This window comes from Lytechinus variegatus, chromosome 9 (genome assembly GCF_018143015.1).
Source record: "Lytechinus variegatus isolate NC3 chromosome 9, Lvar_3.0, whole genome shotgun sequence".
Lineage (NCBI taxonomy): Eukaryota > Metazoa > Echinodermata > Echinoidea > Temnopleuroida > Toxopneustidae > Lytechinus > Lytechinus variegatus.
This window is the reverse complement of record NC_054748.1, coordinates 23,161,137-23,180,342: the sequence shown is the minus strand read 5'-3', so window position 1 is coordinate 23,180,342 and position 19,206 is coordinate 23,161,137. Positions and strand designations below refer to the sequence as shown.

The 19,206-nt window shown below is 38.4% G+C and overlaps 1 protein-coding gene across 1 annotated transcript; it reads left to right on the top strand.

Annotated features, from left to right (window-relative positions):
- The first annotated feature begins 1,863 nt into the window (after positions 1-1,863).
- Positions 1,864-4,258, top strand: LOC121421366 (glycoprotein 3-alpha-L-fucosyltransferase A-like). The gene has a single exon (XM_041616063.1). It carries the CDS (start codon positions 2,164-2,166, stop codon positions 3,391-3,393), a length of 1,230 nt encoding a protein of 409 aa, XP_041471997.1. The 5' UTR covers positions 1,864-2,163; the 3' UTR covers positions 3,394-4,258.
- Positions 4,259-19,206: the final 14,948 nt, after the last annotated feature.

Here is a 19,206-nt window from a genome sequence, read left to right as displayed (position 1 = left end):
ACAGAGAGTGCAAGAAAAAGTGAGAGGGGAGAGAAACTAAAGAAATGATCAGAGATTGAGATGGAGGGGGGATGTATGCGCTAGAGGGGGGCAAAAGAAAGATAACTTTGCCATTATAGAGAAATAAACACCGAGATTTGGATGGAGGGGGGTGGTGGCGAGGACATTACGCGAGTCAGAAAGAAACAGAGAGAATGGTGTGCTCAGACAGAGAGAGGGGAAGAGAGAGAAATCGAACCTTGAGAAAGCGGGGCAATACATTCATTATGTACAGGAGTGTGCTGTCATTCATCATGTTCGTGTACAAATAGATGAAGCTATAGAACTATCGCGAAGTCCATGCGCCTGCGCACTTCAGTTTTTAGCTCAACTTATGAATAATTCATGCCCATAGCGTTCCCATGTACGGAAAAAATATTCGCCGCCGGGCTATATGCACGTATGCCCGTTCCTTAGAGATTCATACGCACTCACATGCAGGCGACCCGTTCCAAGGATCCCCGTTTTTACAAACATTTGTAGTTCCGAAGCCCGTTCCGAGGACCGTCCTTTTTACAATATTGGCCCACTCCAAGGCCCCCGTTTTTTGTCTCGCCTGCAGCACATCCATACCACTTTTTTGGTCGACTAGCTGCACCGGTATTTCCGTTTTACACCCAGGCGAAGGCATTTTCCGGAAAAGTAGCCAAAAAGCGACTAGTGAAGAGTCTACGTCTACGTTTGTTTACATTATCAGCTGGGCGCGCGATCCAAAGTCCGCACCGAAGTTATCCGCAGAACATACCGTACTTGCAAATGCAGCCATGGCAGCGAGCTTATACTTTCCAGGTTCAATACGAATGTTTGCCTTGATCATTTGCCTTGCCGATTTGCTGATGTCTGTCTTTCTCTCTATCTGTCTATATATCTATCTCTCAAATTCTATCTCTATCTATGTAACTGCAGTATCTATCTATCTAATAATCTTCTCTGTCTCTCTCATTCTTTCTCTTTCTATCTATCTAACATCTATCTATCTGTCTCTCCGATATTCTCTCTCTCCGTCTCTAGCATCTGTCTGTCTTTTTTCTCTCTTTCTCTTTGTCCGTCCATATTTCTATCTGCAACATATCTCTCTCTCTATCTATCTATCCTTCTTTCTCTCTCTCTCTCTCTCTCCCCCTCTCCCTCTATATATCGACCTCTCTGTCTCTCCCCCTCTCTCTATTTATCTATCTATCCATCCATCTCTCCCTCTTTCTCTCTCTTTCTATCTATCTGTCTATCCACCTCTCTCTCCGTCTCTCTCTATTTCTATCTATCTGTCTATCTTGTCTCTATATCTATTTATCAGTCCTCTATATCTATCTTTCGGCAGCTTCTAAGTGTATCAATCCATCAAACTTCAATTTGCCTTTCCATTATAAGTACCTGTTTATTTTTATTTTGTCTGTCATTCTATTCATTTAGTTAATAATTTATTTTTAGAAAAAAAACTATCATAAACAACGCGACTGCAAAAGCATGTTCGGATTTCACTCCTGACAGCCGCTCTCTCTGTACTTGAGGTGCCGAGGAACTCTGTGCTCTGATCAGTAACTGTGCAAATTGCATGCGGTGGTGGACTCGCCTGTGTCGCACGCTGCATGCACGTTGTTGTTGTTCGCTTGGGTTTTAAGGCGCGTGTCATACAACCAGCGACGTGTGTAGACTCTTCACTAGTCGCTTTTTGGCTACTTTTCCGGAAAATGCCTTCGCCAGGGTGTAAAACGGAAACGCGCCACCGGCGCTCACCCAATACATTCATTCATCAGCCCACGCACGCATGCAAAACCGCACAGATCTCGATCGTTTGGCATTGTCCATCATTCAACCAGATAACACTTCCCTGATTCAACCCCATTCAACATGTTCAACGTACGATTTTGATGCAAATGGTGGATGAGCGCTACCAAAATTTCCCTCCGCCAGTATGTGTATATTTTCTTGTTACACTCTATGTTGGGGATTCATCCATTGACTCGGCTGTGTTTTAATAAACTTCACGGAAAACCTACTTAGAGTAAGGGTTGCTCGGCGCTTCTCTCTTCAGTTTATAGGCGCTCCTCTTTCTCCCTGGAGGCAAATGCATGACATACTAGCATGTGATTCGTATGGAGCTAAAATATAATAGGCGGAGGTGATATGATAGTCCGGGGTGATACGCTCAGTAAGTACGACAATAAGCTCTCAGCCGCCATGAAGACTACCCAAAAGATATTGGTATCGTGTTTTTTGTTAATAGCATCGCATACGTTCACTTGTATTCTTGTCATTCAACTGCGTGAACGACGCAACGACCGGCTCCACGACTTTACTCACACATTTGTTAGAAATTTATCGCAATCTTCGCCATGTTATGTGCGGGTTCATGTTTGGTGTGAGGAAGGGGTCCAGCGATCACCCCAGAAATTCGAATGCCCGGGGCTGGAGTGTGGTATTATTTTTTCCCAGGGTGTGAACTACGATTCGATGAAGTCAAGTGATGCAGTGGTACATGTATCGTATTGGGATTGGAGCAGAGTGCTTAAAGAAAGACGACCGAATCAAGTTTTGATTTTTTTCACATTAGAGAGCCCTAAACTCACTATACATTCCATGATACCACCTCGCGGGTATGACCGCGTATACAGCTATACAATGTCGTACCGGCCATCGTCTACAATACATAGTCCTTACGGCTTTTATGATAGCACTGTGCCGCAGTTAGCCATTGACGACGATCGTAACTGGGCCTTAGGGAAAACCGAACTAGTAGCTTGGGTTTCATCCAAATGCAATGGCAAAAGTCCCGGTGGATATCGGTCGTGGCGGCGCCTTGAGTTTGTGGAGACACTTGCAAAGTATGTTAGTGTCAATATGTATGGGAAATGTGGGAACAAAGAATGTGATGATAAAGAGGGCGGGTGCTGGAACTTCCTGAAGACTCATAAGTTTTACCTGGCTCTGGAGAACAACGAATGTAGGGACTACATCACAGAGAAATTCTGGCATAACGCTCTCCTGACCGACACGGTACCAATCGTCTACGGCCCTCCGCGTGAAGATTATGAGCGCGTAGCGCCACCTAATTCTTTCATCCATCTTCAGGATTTTAAAAGCTTCCAAGAACTTGCCGATTATATCAAACTTGTAGATTCAGACGATAAGTTATACAATTCATTTTTTGAATGGAAAAAACTGGGCACGGTAAGGTACATGGGTGCACAGTTGATACATCAGCCGGAGTTTATGTGTAAAGTGGTATCTAAATTGTTGGATTCAGAAAAGAAGTCACGATATTGTAACCAGGGCATTGGGGAGATGAATCCATCAATAAATGAATTTTTGTCAGCTTCATGCTTCGTACCTACCGGATTTCCTCACGACTTTTGAAGTATCAATAGCGGTGTCTACACTCCCAGAACTGGTTCATTTTTCTGTTGAACTATCCAATATTGGAAAGCAAAAGTCGCTGTCGTTTGACGTGGAAAGGTGCTGTTTTAATCAATGCACCTTGTTATGTTCAAAGTGCACTAAACCTAATATTCCAGGGTAGAAACAACGTGACGTATTTGTAACGCTGTGCCTTGAGTTGCTGTGGAAAAGTTTATCAATGAAGCTAAAGTGGAATGGACTCCGACTGGTTGATTTCCATTCAAATAATAATCACGGTCCTGAAAATCTCCAACCACCAGCACAACAACAACTGCAACAAAAGGAATTCTCGAGTCTTGAGGATAAGTAAAAACATGTAAAAGCATGCAAAAGCAAATCCAACTTGCTTTAGACTACATGTATGCCTTAATCAGTGTTTTGTATCCTCTGGGAAATGTGCTATATACAGACGATATAAATCCAAACAGTGTTATTTTTATGACAAATACTATTATTCAAATTTTGCAATGATTGATGATGAGTCAAGGAGAGATTTAAGCTCATTTTCGTTCGAAAAGACTGCTATAAAATGATACTTTTTTATACGAACATGATTCTGGTCCATTGTAGACATCAGCGTTTTGATCTAATTATAAAATGCTGAAGAAATGGTAGAGTTCATAATGTAGTTTTCAGATTTGTGTGGGCAATTCTAGCGGAGTAATTGTTACCATGGTTATCGGAGCAAAGGTCATGGAGCCAATAATATAGTCGTCTTGAATTATACATCAGATTGCGCCAAAGTTACTGAATTGCAGAAATACATTTACTTTGAAATTGATATTATTTCGGTTTGAACCCGTAAATCTAAATGATATGGATAGGATTAAGGTTAAAATTGTATTTTTTTTTTAGATGACGAAACAACAAATGTGTCATCCGCATATGAAACGTAATATCAGAGGACAGGTTTATTTTTAAATTCATTATTGAGATGATCATGATGGTAACGATCATGAAGAAAAATGAGATCAAAGCCATGATTGTTTAAGTTTAATTTGCAAATGTCATTGTAATTATTTACGACAATTTTATTTTGATCTGTGAAAATGAAATAAGCAAATTCGAAATCCGAAATATAATCTTCGTCAAAAATTGGTGGATCAAAACAGCAGTGTCGTCCTGGGGAGTGTTTCATCAACATTTCCATCCGACAAGTTGTCAGATCTGACATCTTTCTCTGATGTTGATTGGCTGAGAGGTACTGTTACTATGGTAACTGTCGGATAAAATGGGACTTGTCAGATAAAACGTCCGACAAGTCCTTTCATGAAACGCCCCCCAGGGGAGTGTTTCATCAATATTTTCATCCGACAAGTTGTCAGATCTGACATCTTTCTCTGATGTTGATTGGCTGAGAGGTACTGTTACTATGGTAACTGTCGGATAAAATGGGACTTGTCAGATAAAACGTCCGACAAGTCCTTTCATGAAACGCCCCCCAGGGGAGTGTTTCATCAATATTTTCATCCGACAAGTTGTCAGATCTGACATCTTTCCATGATTTTGATTGGCTGAAAGGCAGTGTTCCTATGGTAACTGTTGGATAAAATGGGACTTGTCGGATGAAACGTCCGACAAGTCCTTTCATGAAACGCCCTCCTGGACTCTGGACAAGCGACATAATTTTGTAATTTTTCGTCAGCTCCGAAACTTAAACGAGCTGCTCTCCCGGTTCACCAATATTCGACAAGGGGGGTGTTTCACAAAGATTTAAGTATGACTTAGAGTCGCACTTGAATGCCTAGTTGCGCGCAGTATAAAAGGCATGACAACATTGGTCAGATCGTGTCATGAGGACGCGCACTAATGCGTATCTATCAATGAGATCGCACGTTGCATATCATGTACGCGTCGGCATTTAAGTGCGACGTAAGTCATGCTTAAGTCTTTGTGAAACACCCCAAGGTCTCCCAGCTGTTCATCGTCACTTGACAGGCATTTTCAATATATTTACTGTGTTTTTAGATGCGTTCAGTGTAGCGTTGCGAAACGGGCTATTTTCCTGATACAGTCACACCAGCGAAACTGACAGAAGATACACTGCAAAAACACCGGTGTTAATTTAACACCAGCCTGGTATCTATATCGATCCGCAACTGCAGGTGTTGAAACAACACCGGTTTTGGCGTTAGGCTAACACCAATTTGGCATTTAAGCAACACCAATTAGTGTTAAAGTTACAATATCGATTTGATTCTTAACCATGTTAACTGGTGTTGTTTTAATGCTTCACTGATGGTGTGGACCGATATCAGTCGGGTGTTAATAGCACCGGCGTCTATGCAGTGTATTACATTATTTCCCATGACAATTGTCAGCCGATTTCTCCGGTTTGACTGACTATTGCATTACAGGTGTCGAATATTCTGTATGTCTGGGGCTTGGTGTAAAAGATATTGTGTTTGGATTCGGTGACACGGCATTTCGTACGGCGACAATTTGTTATGGTTGCAATAGGATTTATATTAGGCTTAGGGTAGGGTATAATGTTCAATCCAGGGTTGAAGTTGGTCATTCCATTGATGTGTGCAATTTTGCAGCGGAGCAGTTATCACCAAAGCAAATGTCACAGGACCTTTATCATTCCTATATTAGCCTACAAGACGTATTACTGATCATGGTCGGTGTTAGTATCTCCTTGATAATAATATTGAGCTGGGGAGTGTTTCGTCAGCGTTCATCAGAAAAAGAATATTGTGATTCACTGTCTGATATAGCAAGGATAGTAGGAAAATTTTGAAGGATTTAAACAAAATTACAGGTAGAGAGAAAAAAAATCATCACCATCAAATTTGGATATCGATAAATTTAACGATTTATTTGTGAACGTTGGAAAACAAATTTCGGAAACTTTTAATCACCATCATGGAGTCATCTAAACCAGTATCCACTCTTTTAACTTCATACCAATTATTCCAGAAAGCACTTATAAAAATCTTTCTCTTATGTCTGATCAGAGTAGTCTTGCTATTTTAGACTTTGATAGTAAATTGCTTCGCATTTCAGCTGCATTTATTTACTAATTTTTAAATGATTTGTTTAACGCAACTTTGATATCTGGAATGTTACTAGATGATTGGAAAATCTAAAGAGCTATACATCAATTTAAAAGGGGTTAAGGTGACACAAATGACATTTCTAATCATACACCAATTTCTGTTGTATGTCATATTGCTATTTTTTAAAAAGGATGTTTAATTTCAATTTTTATTTTATGTACAGGCAAACGATCTCATAAATATGGACCAATATGCCTTCTTGCCACATCACTGAACTAATACTTGTTTACAAATAATTATTTGATTGGTACGAATCTTTTAATGAAAAAGAGAAAGTAGGTGCATGTTTTCTTGATATTTCTAGATGTTTTGATTGTATCGAACATATCCTATTACTTTTTAAACTGAACAAATTATGGCATCTCCGTCACTGAATTCCTCTGGTTTAAAAGCTTTCTTTCAGACAGAAAACAAACATTTTTATTTCTCAAGATAAAAAATCTGGAACAAAAGAAATATCCATAGGAATTCCTCAAGGTAGTATTTTAGGTCCCTTCTTATATTTTTTTTATAAATGATATTAGATATACGCTGATGACGTGGAAATTATGTGTCTAATAAAGATTTTAATGTCAATATCCAAGCTTCGAGCAGATTTGAAGTTTATCAATAAAGGGTATTACTGTAACAGATTAAAGCTTAATGCGAAAATGTAATGTTATGATGTTGACCAATAACGTAAGAAATAATAATGATCTTAAATTGAAGGTGCATATTAATAATGATATCATTGAACAAGTACAAAGCATAAGATACCTAGGCATCATGTTAGATTATAAACTATGCTGTGATGGTCATATCAAATATTTGAATAAATCTGTAAATTTTGTAAGATTTTTACATTATTTGAAACAAGTAAAATTTTGACCACTTGGAAGTTTTGAATAAAATATATAAATGCACCATACAACCGACTTTTGATTATTCTTGTTCCGTATGTTGCTGGATACTATGAATGGACAAGTGATATTTCATTCCACAGTTGTGATTTATACAGACCCCGCCACCATAATATTTTCATATTTTCATGTCCAACCCAGCAAAATATTGATTTGAATAAATAGAGAAAAATCAAACTAGCGTAACACTGAAATTTTCATCAAAATCGGATGTAAAATAAGATTTATGGCAGGCGCGCCGGAACACTTTCAGTTTTTTGGGGGCAAAATCCTGAAGGGGGCACAATATTTTTGAAAGCGTGACAGGCGCGGATCCAGGAGGGGGCCGAGCCGGCCCCGGCCCCCCCCCTCATTTTTTGACAACCTGCAGAAAAAAGTGTACTCTTTACCTTGATAGAAACTACAAAAAACAGAAAGAAAAGTAAGAAAGAGGTATTTTACCCATGATGTGTAATTTACAGCCTCGTAACGACCGGCCCGACCCCGAAAGGATAAAAAAAAGGTGAGGGGAAGAATTGGAAAATAGACTTTATGTAAAATTTTTCGCTCGTGCTTCGCGCTCGCATTGCCTGTGTAATGAATCCCATTGAAGATATAATATATATAACCAATATATATACAATATATCAAGTTCTGATATCAATTTGCACACAATTTTTTAGCTCGCACATCAAGCTTTCATTATTTTGTTTGATTTACACAAATTGTTAATGTGTATCAAAATGTTCAGCTCGCGCTGCGCGCTCACATTGTTTGGTTTGTGAGAAACCTATGCTCTTTGGAAATTCTTACCAAAATTTGTCAAAATGCTCCTTTATCATGTCAGTATATCAAAAACTTAAGCTCGCATTTAATTGTTTGAGACACACAGCTTGTTTATTTAAATAAAAACGCGCTTAGACTGTTCATTTTTTTCAGGTCGGAATATCATTTAATTGGTGATACTTGTATTCTCTTCATTAATCAGTAAAAACAGTCCTAATTGAGTCACTTTTCACGTTACTATATGACAAATTTTCGGCTCGCGCTTCGCGCTCTCATTATTTAGTCGGATACTTATCTTTGTTCATGCATGATTATAAAAACTGCTCTGAATCCTCAGTTTTAAGGACATAAAATATCAAAGATTTTTAGCTCTCGCTTCGCGCTCGCATTATATATCAAGACCACATGAGATACCTTATATTGTTTACAGCAATAAAAATACTTTAAACTTCAGTCTTTAGTTAGGACTACCCCCTGAAATCCCCCCCACAAAAAAGCCAGATTGTAGCGGCCAATCGAGAAAAATGTTGATCAAAATATTTTTCGGCCCCCCCCCCTATTGGCGAAAGCTGGATCCGCCCCTGCGTGAGATACCGAAGCGATCGAGCGGGAGAGGGTTTGGGACCCCCCACGGTAAGGACTTTGTGTAAAAATGGAGTATAAAAGTTGCGTTTCTAAGAGCATTCAAAAATAAATTTCTTGAGAATTAAACAGTCTTGGAGTTCGTTTTGCTCTTTCTGTTTCCCCCTTCTGACCCAGACTGGTGTTTCTTCATGATCAGGGTCGCAGTTCCAGCAAATTACGAGCCTTATTGCAAACGAAATTGTTTCAAACCAATGTAATATATAGGCCTTTTAAAGACTCTAAGATGACAAACATGACCGTATGCAGCCGGGGCCGCCGATCGAGAGGGCAGAATTCACAAAATTCACCAAAAGTGTGCACGAAATCCTTCAATTTTATTCTAGAAAATGCAAAAGTTCCCCCATCACCTAGGGCGGAAATCCCAGGGGACAGGGGGGACGCGTCCCCCTACCATTTTGGAAGGGGGGGGGGACATAATATCAAATGTCCCCCTACTATTTGTGCTTTTATTATGGAAAAAAAATAATTCAAAATCGAAATTATACACATGTATCATAGAATTTCGAATATATTAACAGATAGTTTTTGTTAAGAACTTGGCTAGGAAAAGATAAGGCATACCGGCCCAACTATTCTCGACCTCGCATCTGGCCCTATATGCCAGCCAAAGAGCGATGACATTGATTACATCGATGGCCATTGTCAAATTCATATCTAATAAAAATGACGAAAAAAAAATCGCCTCTGGATACTTATAAGTAAATTTAGTGCATAGATGGTAGACGAGAATGTTCCATACCCAGTAAAATCATACCTTTGTTTAGCCAATTCACTTTCCCTTTATTCCAGATTTACTTGGAATATAAGAATATTTTCATTGTTCGCGTACTCAGTATAAAGAATAGTTTTCATGAGTTATGATTAATCCTTCACAGTGAACTTTAACTATGTTTAATCCCCCCAAAATTGTTTTTAAATACTCTATTAACGAGACTTTTATATTAAATTTTTACACCAAATTCCTGCCGTGGGAGGGGTCATCATATAGGTAGATCAAGGGGGCGAAGCGGCGGAAGATGAGGAGAAAGATAGGACCGGGAAGAAAGTTGAAGGATGGAAGGGAGGGGAATAATTGGAAAAAAAAACTTTCAGGTCATAGTATGAAAATAAAAAAAATCGCTCGCGCTTTTGCATAAATACACAACCATCTCTTTATTTCAAAACGTGCTTGATTTTTTTTTCACTTTTTAGATCGAAATATATAAAATCAAATCATTTATCTAAGAAGATACCCATCTTTTTCATTATTTGTAGGTTTAGATATTAAAAAAATAGCTTGCCATTCGGTTTTAGTCTGAAATGTATTCATTAAAAGGTTAAACGTTATCACACTGTAATAAAATGAAAAGGGGCTATCAAAGGTATGTTTGACAGAGGAACTGTAATTGCCCCGTCAGGGGCAAAATTTTTTCATTTTTGACTATTGAAATGACAATTTTTAGGCAGAAAAGTGCCTTCATCGTTTACTTTGTCCTTAATAATTTATTATTTTTCTACTTTCAGGGGGGCACATTGGGGGGGGGGGGCAAAATCTCGTTTTGCCCCCCAAAAATTTTATTTGGGGGGACAAGTTCCCCCCCTTCCGGCGCCCTTGATTTATGGTTATGGCATTCATCATTTATAAATAATTTTTTCGAGTGCACCATTATTCTCATTATTTAAAAATAATGAAAATTCATCGTGTTTTATTGTTTCTAAATAACAATTTTGTTTTAATATCCCCTTATTTATAAATAATTTTTACAGTTTGCCATTATATACAAATAATCATTATTTGCGAGAATCGAACATGAAATTGCCATTTCTCAACTTTTGTTGCCTCTGGGGGATTTTCCGAGAATCATTAAAACGACATATACAATTTGTTAGCAAGTACACAGTTTCTAAACAATATTCAAGCCACAATCAACCAGATTTTAAGGGGGAAACCGGGTCACGTGACCTCCCAGAAGGAAGAGATCCAACGGGATCCCAGGACAGGTATTTCCTGGGGTGCGGATTCCCCTCTTCACATTAATTTATCATCTATTCAATACAAGATTATCTCATGTGAATTTAAATTGGGGGAGAGGCTTCAAGACATGGGCTCCGTAACACAAAGATTAGCGATCAATCGCTAAATGAACTGACCAATCAATATCAATGTTACACGCGCATTTGATTTAAAATGCTGACCAGGGACCAATCAGTGCGCTTCTTTCATATTTGCAATCCATCGCAAACCTTTGTGTTACGGAGCCCAGAACGTGAATTCTTTGAAGGGAACCTGCCGGAAGACATCCAGACGGACTTCCAAACCAGAAGACTGTGGAAAGTTGGGTTCCCCTGTCCCGATTTTCTTGACATAGTTAGTATACAGTGTGCTTCCCCCTGGTGTTGATTTGACCGATATCAGAAAAAATACCCACCAAAAAGCGAAAGTTCCCAAAACATTTTTTTTGCCCTGACAACTTGGCAAACACTATTGGATTGGGAGTCACATCATGTCAAGGCCATCCCTCCCAAACCATCAAATCTGGTATCCTGGTTGTAACTCATGGTTTCGGAAACCCATAAATTATGCTCTCTCTCACATGTCCTCTGCACTAGGACCGAATAGGACCTAGGACGCCATTACTACTAGTATGAGAATTCTATTTTGTGCATATATCGTAAAATAATCCTCGATAAAAAAAGGGGCCACCCTTCCAAAGCACCCCGATATCACGACTAAGGTAGGATTTGGTCCCATATTCTGCCTCCTCGGCGGCGACCCTAAATGGTAGAATAGAGGGCCGTGTACCGGTGCCGTCGTGTTTAAATTAAATTATCCTATTTGCCTCCCCTAGCCTGCTGATGTCAAAGCTACCGATAATAATCAGTCGGTAATTCTGTAACCAAGCCCATAAGTTCAAAAGTTAGTTTTCACGCTCGACAACCCAGCCAATTCAATAACCAAGGACAACAACAACTAAACCAAGCCAGCCATCGGAATGAATAGTCAACAATCAACAAATTATTCAATACAAAACAACCTCATGCGGTCAACGAATGGACGCATCATATGCCATACTCTTCGTATATACCTCCAAGTGGTTATAAATATCTCTACATTCATTGGTTATTGGCCAACCATTTTCACTCTAAACCATTAACAATCCTGACAACATTCTCGCTTATTTCATCCCCCCTGCGAGTGAATGTTGTTTCGTAAGTTTGAGCCCTCTTTGCACTAAACATAACTCATTCATCGAGAGCTGAAACTAATTCCACGTCAAGTAGGTTCAGGGTAAAAACGGGGTAAAAACCAGAGATAAAACTCGGTAAGAAGAAACTCTGGAAAACCTTTGGATCCACTTTTGCGGAAATGTGAAACAACAAACCAACAAATGTCTTGGCACATCTTAAAAAGGAGTACCCTCCTTTCAACTAATTTCAACTTGATGTCAACTAGGGGGTCATCAAACTGACTCTAACATGAAATAATATGAGGCCAAATATACCAAATTGATGTATAGCCAAACCATGCTAGTAATTCTATCATTATTGTACAACCCAACTGTTTGATGAAGTGCCATACAAAATCAATCTCCGCAACTATTTGATAAATATGTATTACTTTTCAAGTGAACAAACTGTGGCCTCCATATCCGTTAAATAAGACCATTGAATTTCATCATCCCTGGTAACAAGTTCATATATTAGGAAATTCTAAGTGATTATTATCATGTGTAATGTTTATGTAGGAATGCCTTCCTTCAAGCTAAGAACCGGGATTTTTTTTTATTTTGCTCACCAGTGTGAATCGAAACAAATAGTATCCATTCCACATCGATTTATCAAGTTAAATGGGGCACAATAATCAACGCGTGCATCCCCACATTCAAGTTGGCATCATATATAAGATCGCCTCTTACAGGTGAGGTTATGTCTTAAGGAAGAGACATATATAAGCACCTAAATGCACCAGAGGGACATGCCTCACAGTTTTTGTTTATATTCTTGGTTATCGATGCTTCAATCGACTTTGCTGGCTGCCCAGAATTGCAAATAGATCTGCTCTGAAGGTGTTCCTAAAACGTCTCTTTCTTCCAAGGTACATTTATATTTAGTTTTCTCCGAAAGGGTTATACTTCTCAACAACTTCGAGGTTATTCATGGTTCCTCTTCAAGTCTGGACTTCATGATCTTGATGACTGCATTTCTCAACCTCTCGTCTATTTAGATCATTACCATGATTACGTTAAACCATAAATCCGGCCTCTTCAAATAAATCCGGGTTTCTCATCTTGGGGTCTGAAAACCATTGCAACCACTGTCATCCAATGTGGACCATAGCAAGCTAAGTCTATGCCCTGTCCCTTCGTAACTCCAGTCCAGGTCAAGCTTAGTCTCCTCGTACATCAGTTTGGGTCTAGGCTTGATCACTTGTGCCCTGGCCAATTCATTTCAGACTCCACGTCCCTGGAGAGGTAAAAAACAAATCTTCCGGCAGAGTATTGTTCAACATAACGTGACAAGAATGTGCGCAACATGGCAATAATTGGGGGTTTTCCAGGGCTCTTTTGAGCATTTCTGGGGCGCAAACGGCCTCAACCGGAATGATACAATCAACACATATTTCATTGTGGTTATGCTTTACGCCATCTTGTGAGCTCGGGGCCGGCGTGAAGGGATAAGCGGTACGGACACTTGGCACACATTGACTAGATTTCCGAACTGAAATGAGGTCTATAGAACATGACGTGTCTTAGCATTCCCCAACCTCATCAAGCAACTAAACTGCCAGTTAATTCATGTAGGTCCAGAACAGGTTGAAGTTGACCAAGCAAATAATTATTATTACACATGCCCAGTGGACAGCAAAATACGGTACATTGACCTATACCTCTACCATCTATCTCTATGAATAATATCGTTTTAGTACCAGTAGGCGAAGGCCGTTTATTTCATATTTATCGTATACCTGTTCAAACCACAGGCAGCCATCCAAAATTTCATTTATAGGCCCATGATCCTGTTTATTTTGGGGAATTTGGTTACAAAATGCCAGCTGATCAATGCATGGGCTCAAATTGTCGCGATATCCAGCTTGGTGTATGGAGCATCGTTTATTGTTTATTTTGTAGCATAAGCCTGGACCAGTGTTGTAGTGCCTTGATGCTCGGCCTTGGCCTTAAGGCCTATTTTTTCAAAGCCTTGGCCTTGAGAGGGCCTTGGCCTTGAGGTTTTTGAGCCTTGAAATTTCAAGGCATTTTCAAGGCATTTTCAAGGCTTTTTCAAGGCATTTTGTATTTTGTACTTTCATTTGTTTTTATAAAAGTAATTATAAATGTTTCAATTGTTCTGTACATCTAATGACACTAAATACTACCAGTCAGCAGCAGAAGAAGCAGTAAGTGTACTTAGCAGTGCCATCAATTGCAATTATCATCACATAATTATGTAACAAAGAGAAGTGATGAAAATCAATATTATTTATTGGTAATATGATGTAATCATGACTAATAAGGATAATGAAAATATCAATAATAATGATAATAATTATGATTAGGATTATAGTCAGTGGCGTAACTACAGGGGCTGACTTAAAAAAAGGAGGAAAAGAGGGAGAAAGGAAGAGAAACGTAGTGGGAAAGAAGACATTAATGTTCATTATAATGTTATAATTATGTTGTTACATTACATAAGAAACTTTTTTTTCATATAAATGAAACATAATTGGCTCAGGGCATATATGTCTTCAATGTTCCTGGTGCTCCCATTGTCTGTTTACCGAGATACATAATCCTGTTATACTAAAACCTCCCGTTTTCAAGTCAATATACACCAAACTACCAAATATATTTCCTCGCACTTCGAGTTATTCTTTTACATGTACAATAGTATGCTTTTTTTCATGAATACTTTAAGTGATTGTCCCATTTTAAGGTTTTAATATAAAACATTTCCTGTCCGTGCTTACGTTCGCAGTAGTGGATTGGTGAAATATGTCTGCTCTCCATCAATTCCTAGAATGAGTCCTTAAAATGTCCCTTTTTCTGTTTTCTGATCTGAATTAATATAAAAAATTTTCAGCTCGCGCTTCGCGCTCGCATCATTTGGTTAGTGAACTACGTAAGGTCTTCTTGAATTCCTACAAACAAGCCTTAAAATGCCCCTCTTCAGGTCTGAATTTCCTAAATTTTCAGCTCGCGCTTCGCGCTCGCAAGATTTTATTAGTGAGATGGGTATCTTAATCATGATTACAAGTGCTTTATGTGCATGTTTAGATGTAATTCTAACAAAATCAGCAAGCGCTTATTGGCACTCCCATTGGTGAGATGTGTATAATCTTAATAGATAAAAGATTCCTAAAATATAGTCCTTAAAATCTTCCTGTTTGGGGTCAATATTTACAAAAAATTCAGTTCGCGCTTCGCGCTCGCATTATTTAGCGAGACTGATTGTAATGTCCCTTTTTAGGTTTGAATATCAAGAATTTTAAGCTCGCGCTTCGCGCTCGCATTATTTGACTAGTGAGATACATGTCCGTTTATTGGCACTGTCCTTATAAAAATATCTCTATCAGGTCAGTATACCTGGCAACTGGGCGCGCTTCGCGAGCTCGCTAGGCAGTTCCAAGTATTTGCTGGTGCCCCCCAATGCCGTGACCCACGGTACGCCACTGATTATAGTGATTTTATGACAGGAATAATTCTGACAGATCTGACTGCAATTTTGACAACAATTTTCATACTTTAAAAATAGCTTACTCTAAAGAATGGTAACAAGGTTGATTTCTATTCCATTAGGTTTTCCTTGTATTATTTTCTTTGACCAACAAGAATGTTTTAAGTCTCAATGATATTCTGAAATGATTCGGTAAACTTGAACACAAACTTCAATTTCGTCATTTCCAAATGGGCTATGGCATGAGCCAAAAAAACTTTGAGGGACCAAGCATGGCATACAGAGCAAAATTTTTGGTTTCAAAATCAACAAATTTTTGATTATGCTTGCATAAATTGTTAAGTAAGGTTCGCATTCAATTTACACACAACAAATGCTTAGAATGTCTAGTTTTTAGGTAGGAATATTAGAAATTTTTGAGCTCGCGCTTTGCGCTCGCATTATTTGATTGGTGAGTTGTGTATCATATTTATGAGTCACTAAATGCAGTCCAAAACAGCTTCCTTTTCTGGTCAGTAAAAATTTCAGCTTGTGTTTTGTGCTCGCGTTAATTTGTTTAGTAAGATGCACACCTTTTTCATGATTACAAAAACAGCTCGGAATATTTAAATTTCATTTCTTATTACATCTTATTACAACATCTCGCAAGGATGCCCTTTTAACAGTGATTAGCACAAAAATTGACTCAAAATCGAGTTTTACAACTTTTTTTTTCAAAACCACTTGCTCTCTATGCTTTCTATAGCGGGAAATCAAAGCCTAAATCAAAATATCTGTCTTATCAATTAGAAATCACTTAAAAAAGCTTTGCTGAACTGCACCAAAATTCTCATTTTGACTTACATGTATATTGTGCATTTTTGGCTTTGACCTCCCCCCCCCAAAAAAAAATACATTCTGCCTCCCCTGTACCAGGTAGAGGAGAAAGACATATGTTGAGAATGGGCATGCCAGGATCAGATCACCTTGGTAATAATAATTATTGCAATGTGAATCGCCTAGAACAATAATTATGTTTTTATGTCTAAATCTACATGATCTATCATGAAATTATTTTCGTTTTAAATGTACAAGGGTAAAAAATTTTGCTCGCTCACACCTTTTATACATTTGGTCCTGTGTGTCATGTATGCCGCCTAAGCATTGTTGTCTATTTTTTTCCATATATTATACAATTGAAATGCCTTGGCCTTGGCCTTGAGGTTTTCAGGCCTTGGCCTTGGCCTTGGGTTTCCATGCCTTGGCCTCAGCCTTGGTTATTGAAGCCTTGGCCTTGGATATTAAAGCCTTGGCCTTGGAGGTTTGAGCCTTGACTACAACACTGGCCTGGACTCAGCTGGCGAAACAGAATGTTGATCCTTTAATTAGATCCAATACCGAAAACTCCTGTATATAATTTACCGGAAAGAGTTATACAGAGTCTATGATGATTCGACCCTTTTATACCAACGCTCTCATAACATGCATAAAGTCATATTGAATCAACTTGACTCATGGGCCAACTCATTACTCAACTCCCGTCGCAAACCAAGCCAGTCGAAGCTAGCCTAGGTCCCTCAGTCTCCATTTATCTTGCATTCTGGCAACCACCTTGATATATGGAAAAGTGTTCGGTCCTAATAGATCGATATATAGTAGGCCCTTGATCCATAGCCAAAGGGGTTGTAGGGATAGATCCAGGCCCATACAACAATGTTGAGTTGGAACTTTGGATTTGGTCTCTAGATATAGATCTAGTGTCACAAATTACATAAAGTTAGAGTTCCGGGCCCTAAGTAATAGCTATAATAGCGACCGGTTCAGGCAGGTCTAGGGGCGGGGCATGGTTGCGTTGCGCGCACTTGCAATACTACGCGTTATGACCGAGCGAAGACTTAAATGAGTAGATACGAGACTTTCGGTATTCTGAAAAGTCTCATAGCCGCGCTCAATTAGCGGGCTTTCCAGCGAGGAAAGATAATGGTGATAAGAGGTGCATTAAGTCTCGTCATATCTTGCTAAATATGGCTTTCATTTCGATAAATATCATCAAATCGGTTTAGTACTGCGACCAAAATTAGGAGGAAGGAAAAGAATAAAGGAGAGTGGTATAAAAAGGAAATAGAATACCAGGGGGGGGGGTGTGTTACACCCACAAATGTAATAATCGCCCACAAATGTAATAACGCCCACAAATGTAATAACACTTTACCCACAAATGTAATAACGCCCACTAATGTAATAACACTTTACCCACAAATGTAATAATTTTTGATCGCCCACAAATGTAATAACACTTTACCCACAAATGTAATAACGCCCACAAATGTAATAACACTTTACCCACAAATGTAATAATGCACTTTAACCACGAATGTAATAATGATTTTACCCACAAATGTAATAAATTTGAAGTGATTTTTGGCGAATTCGTTCCAAACTAATATCCTATAGTAATGCGTTCAAAGAGCACAAAAGTTCAAAGTCTTTTTTCCAGACCCGGTTAATGAAATATTACAGTACAAGTCCAAGTCTTTTTCCAGACCCGGTTTTTCAAAATTATAATATACGTCCAAAGTCTTTTTTCCAGACCCGGTTAATGAAAAAATTATAATGCAAGTCCAAAGTCTTTTTTCAGACCCGGTCGTTTCAAAAGTTATAATATACGTCGGCGAGGGGTAAAGACAACACTCTAAGCCCAAGCATTTTAAGTGGGTTTAATTTTGAAGATTGGTCTCAGCTGTCATTTTTTTTTAAATATTTCTTTATCTTTTAAATAACCGGGTCCAGACGAAAGACTAAGCATAATACTTATGTTATTCCACAAGAATAAGAATATGAGTATTTTGTTTTTAGGATTGTTTAAATCATTTTTAAATCACCGGGTCTGGAATAAAGACAACGCTCTAAACATGTGCTTTTCTACATGCATGGTCTTAATTTGGAGGATTGTTGGTTCTTAGATTCGTTGTTGGGGGTTGACTTTTATTGATTTTTTATTCCTGAAATAATTGTGTCTGGAGGAAAGTCGATCTTCGACAATCGGTCTTCATGTTGTTTCACAGTAATTAGATTATTGGGTATTCGTTTTAGAATATTTGTAAAAATTATTCTATTTTTCAAATAGTAACCAAGTCTGGAGAAAGGATGTCTGCTTTACCCACGCGTTAGTAGGGGTAGTAGTATTATCTAAAAAAGACATATTTTTACTGGGTGAAACTTTGGAAATTTTGTCTTAGATTTGAAGTTTTTCAGTTACTTTTTTTAATATCCGGGTCTGGAGGAAAGAGTACGTTTTAAAACTCGTGTTATTCCACGAGAATAAGAATATAAGGTCTTATGTTAGAATATTTTTTTCGTAACTGTTTTAGGTCTGGAATAAAGACAACACTCTAAACCTCTTTTAAAACAGGTTCTTAGGTTGAAGGTTTGTTTGGTCTTAGACTTTGATTTTTTTTTAATTCTTACTATTAGCGTTTTTTTTTTTAAGAAAAAAATAGTCGGGCTGAAAGACTACGCCCTATCCAGCATTAATAAGATTATGGGGTCTTTATACTGTTTTTAAACTGTTATTCATAATGTTTAAATAACAGGTAACCGGGTCTGGAGAAAAGACTACGCTTGATTCTCAATTTATTCTGAGTGCATATATTCACAATATACACCGTATAAGTTGAAACAACAACAAATACATTAATTCCACCAGTTTTAATTCACTGGGTCTGGAGAAAAGACTAAGCTCGATTCCCATTTTTTCCACAGGAATATCA

Excerpts from the sequence above, each read along its gene's own strand:
- LOC121421366 (XM_041616063.1), top strand. The coding sequence starts at position 2,164 with ATGATAGTCCGGGGTGATACGCTCAGTAAGTACGACAATAAGCTCTCA.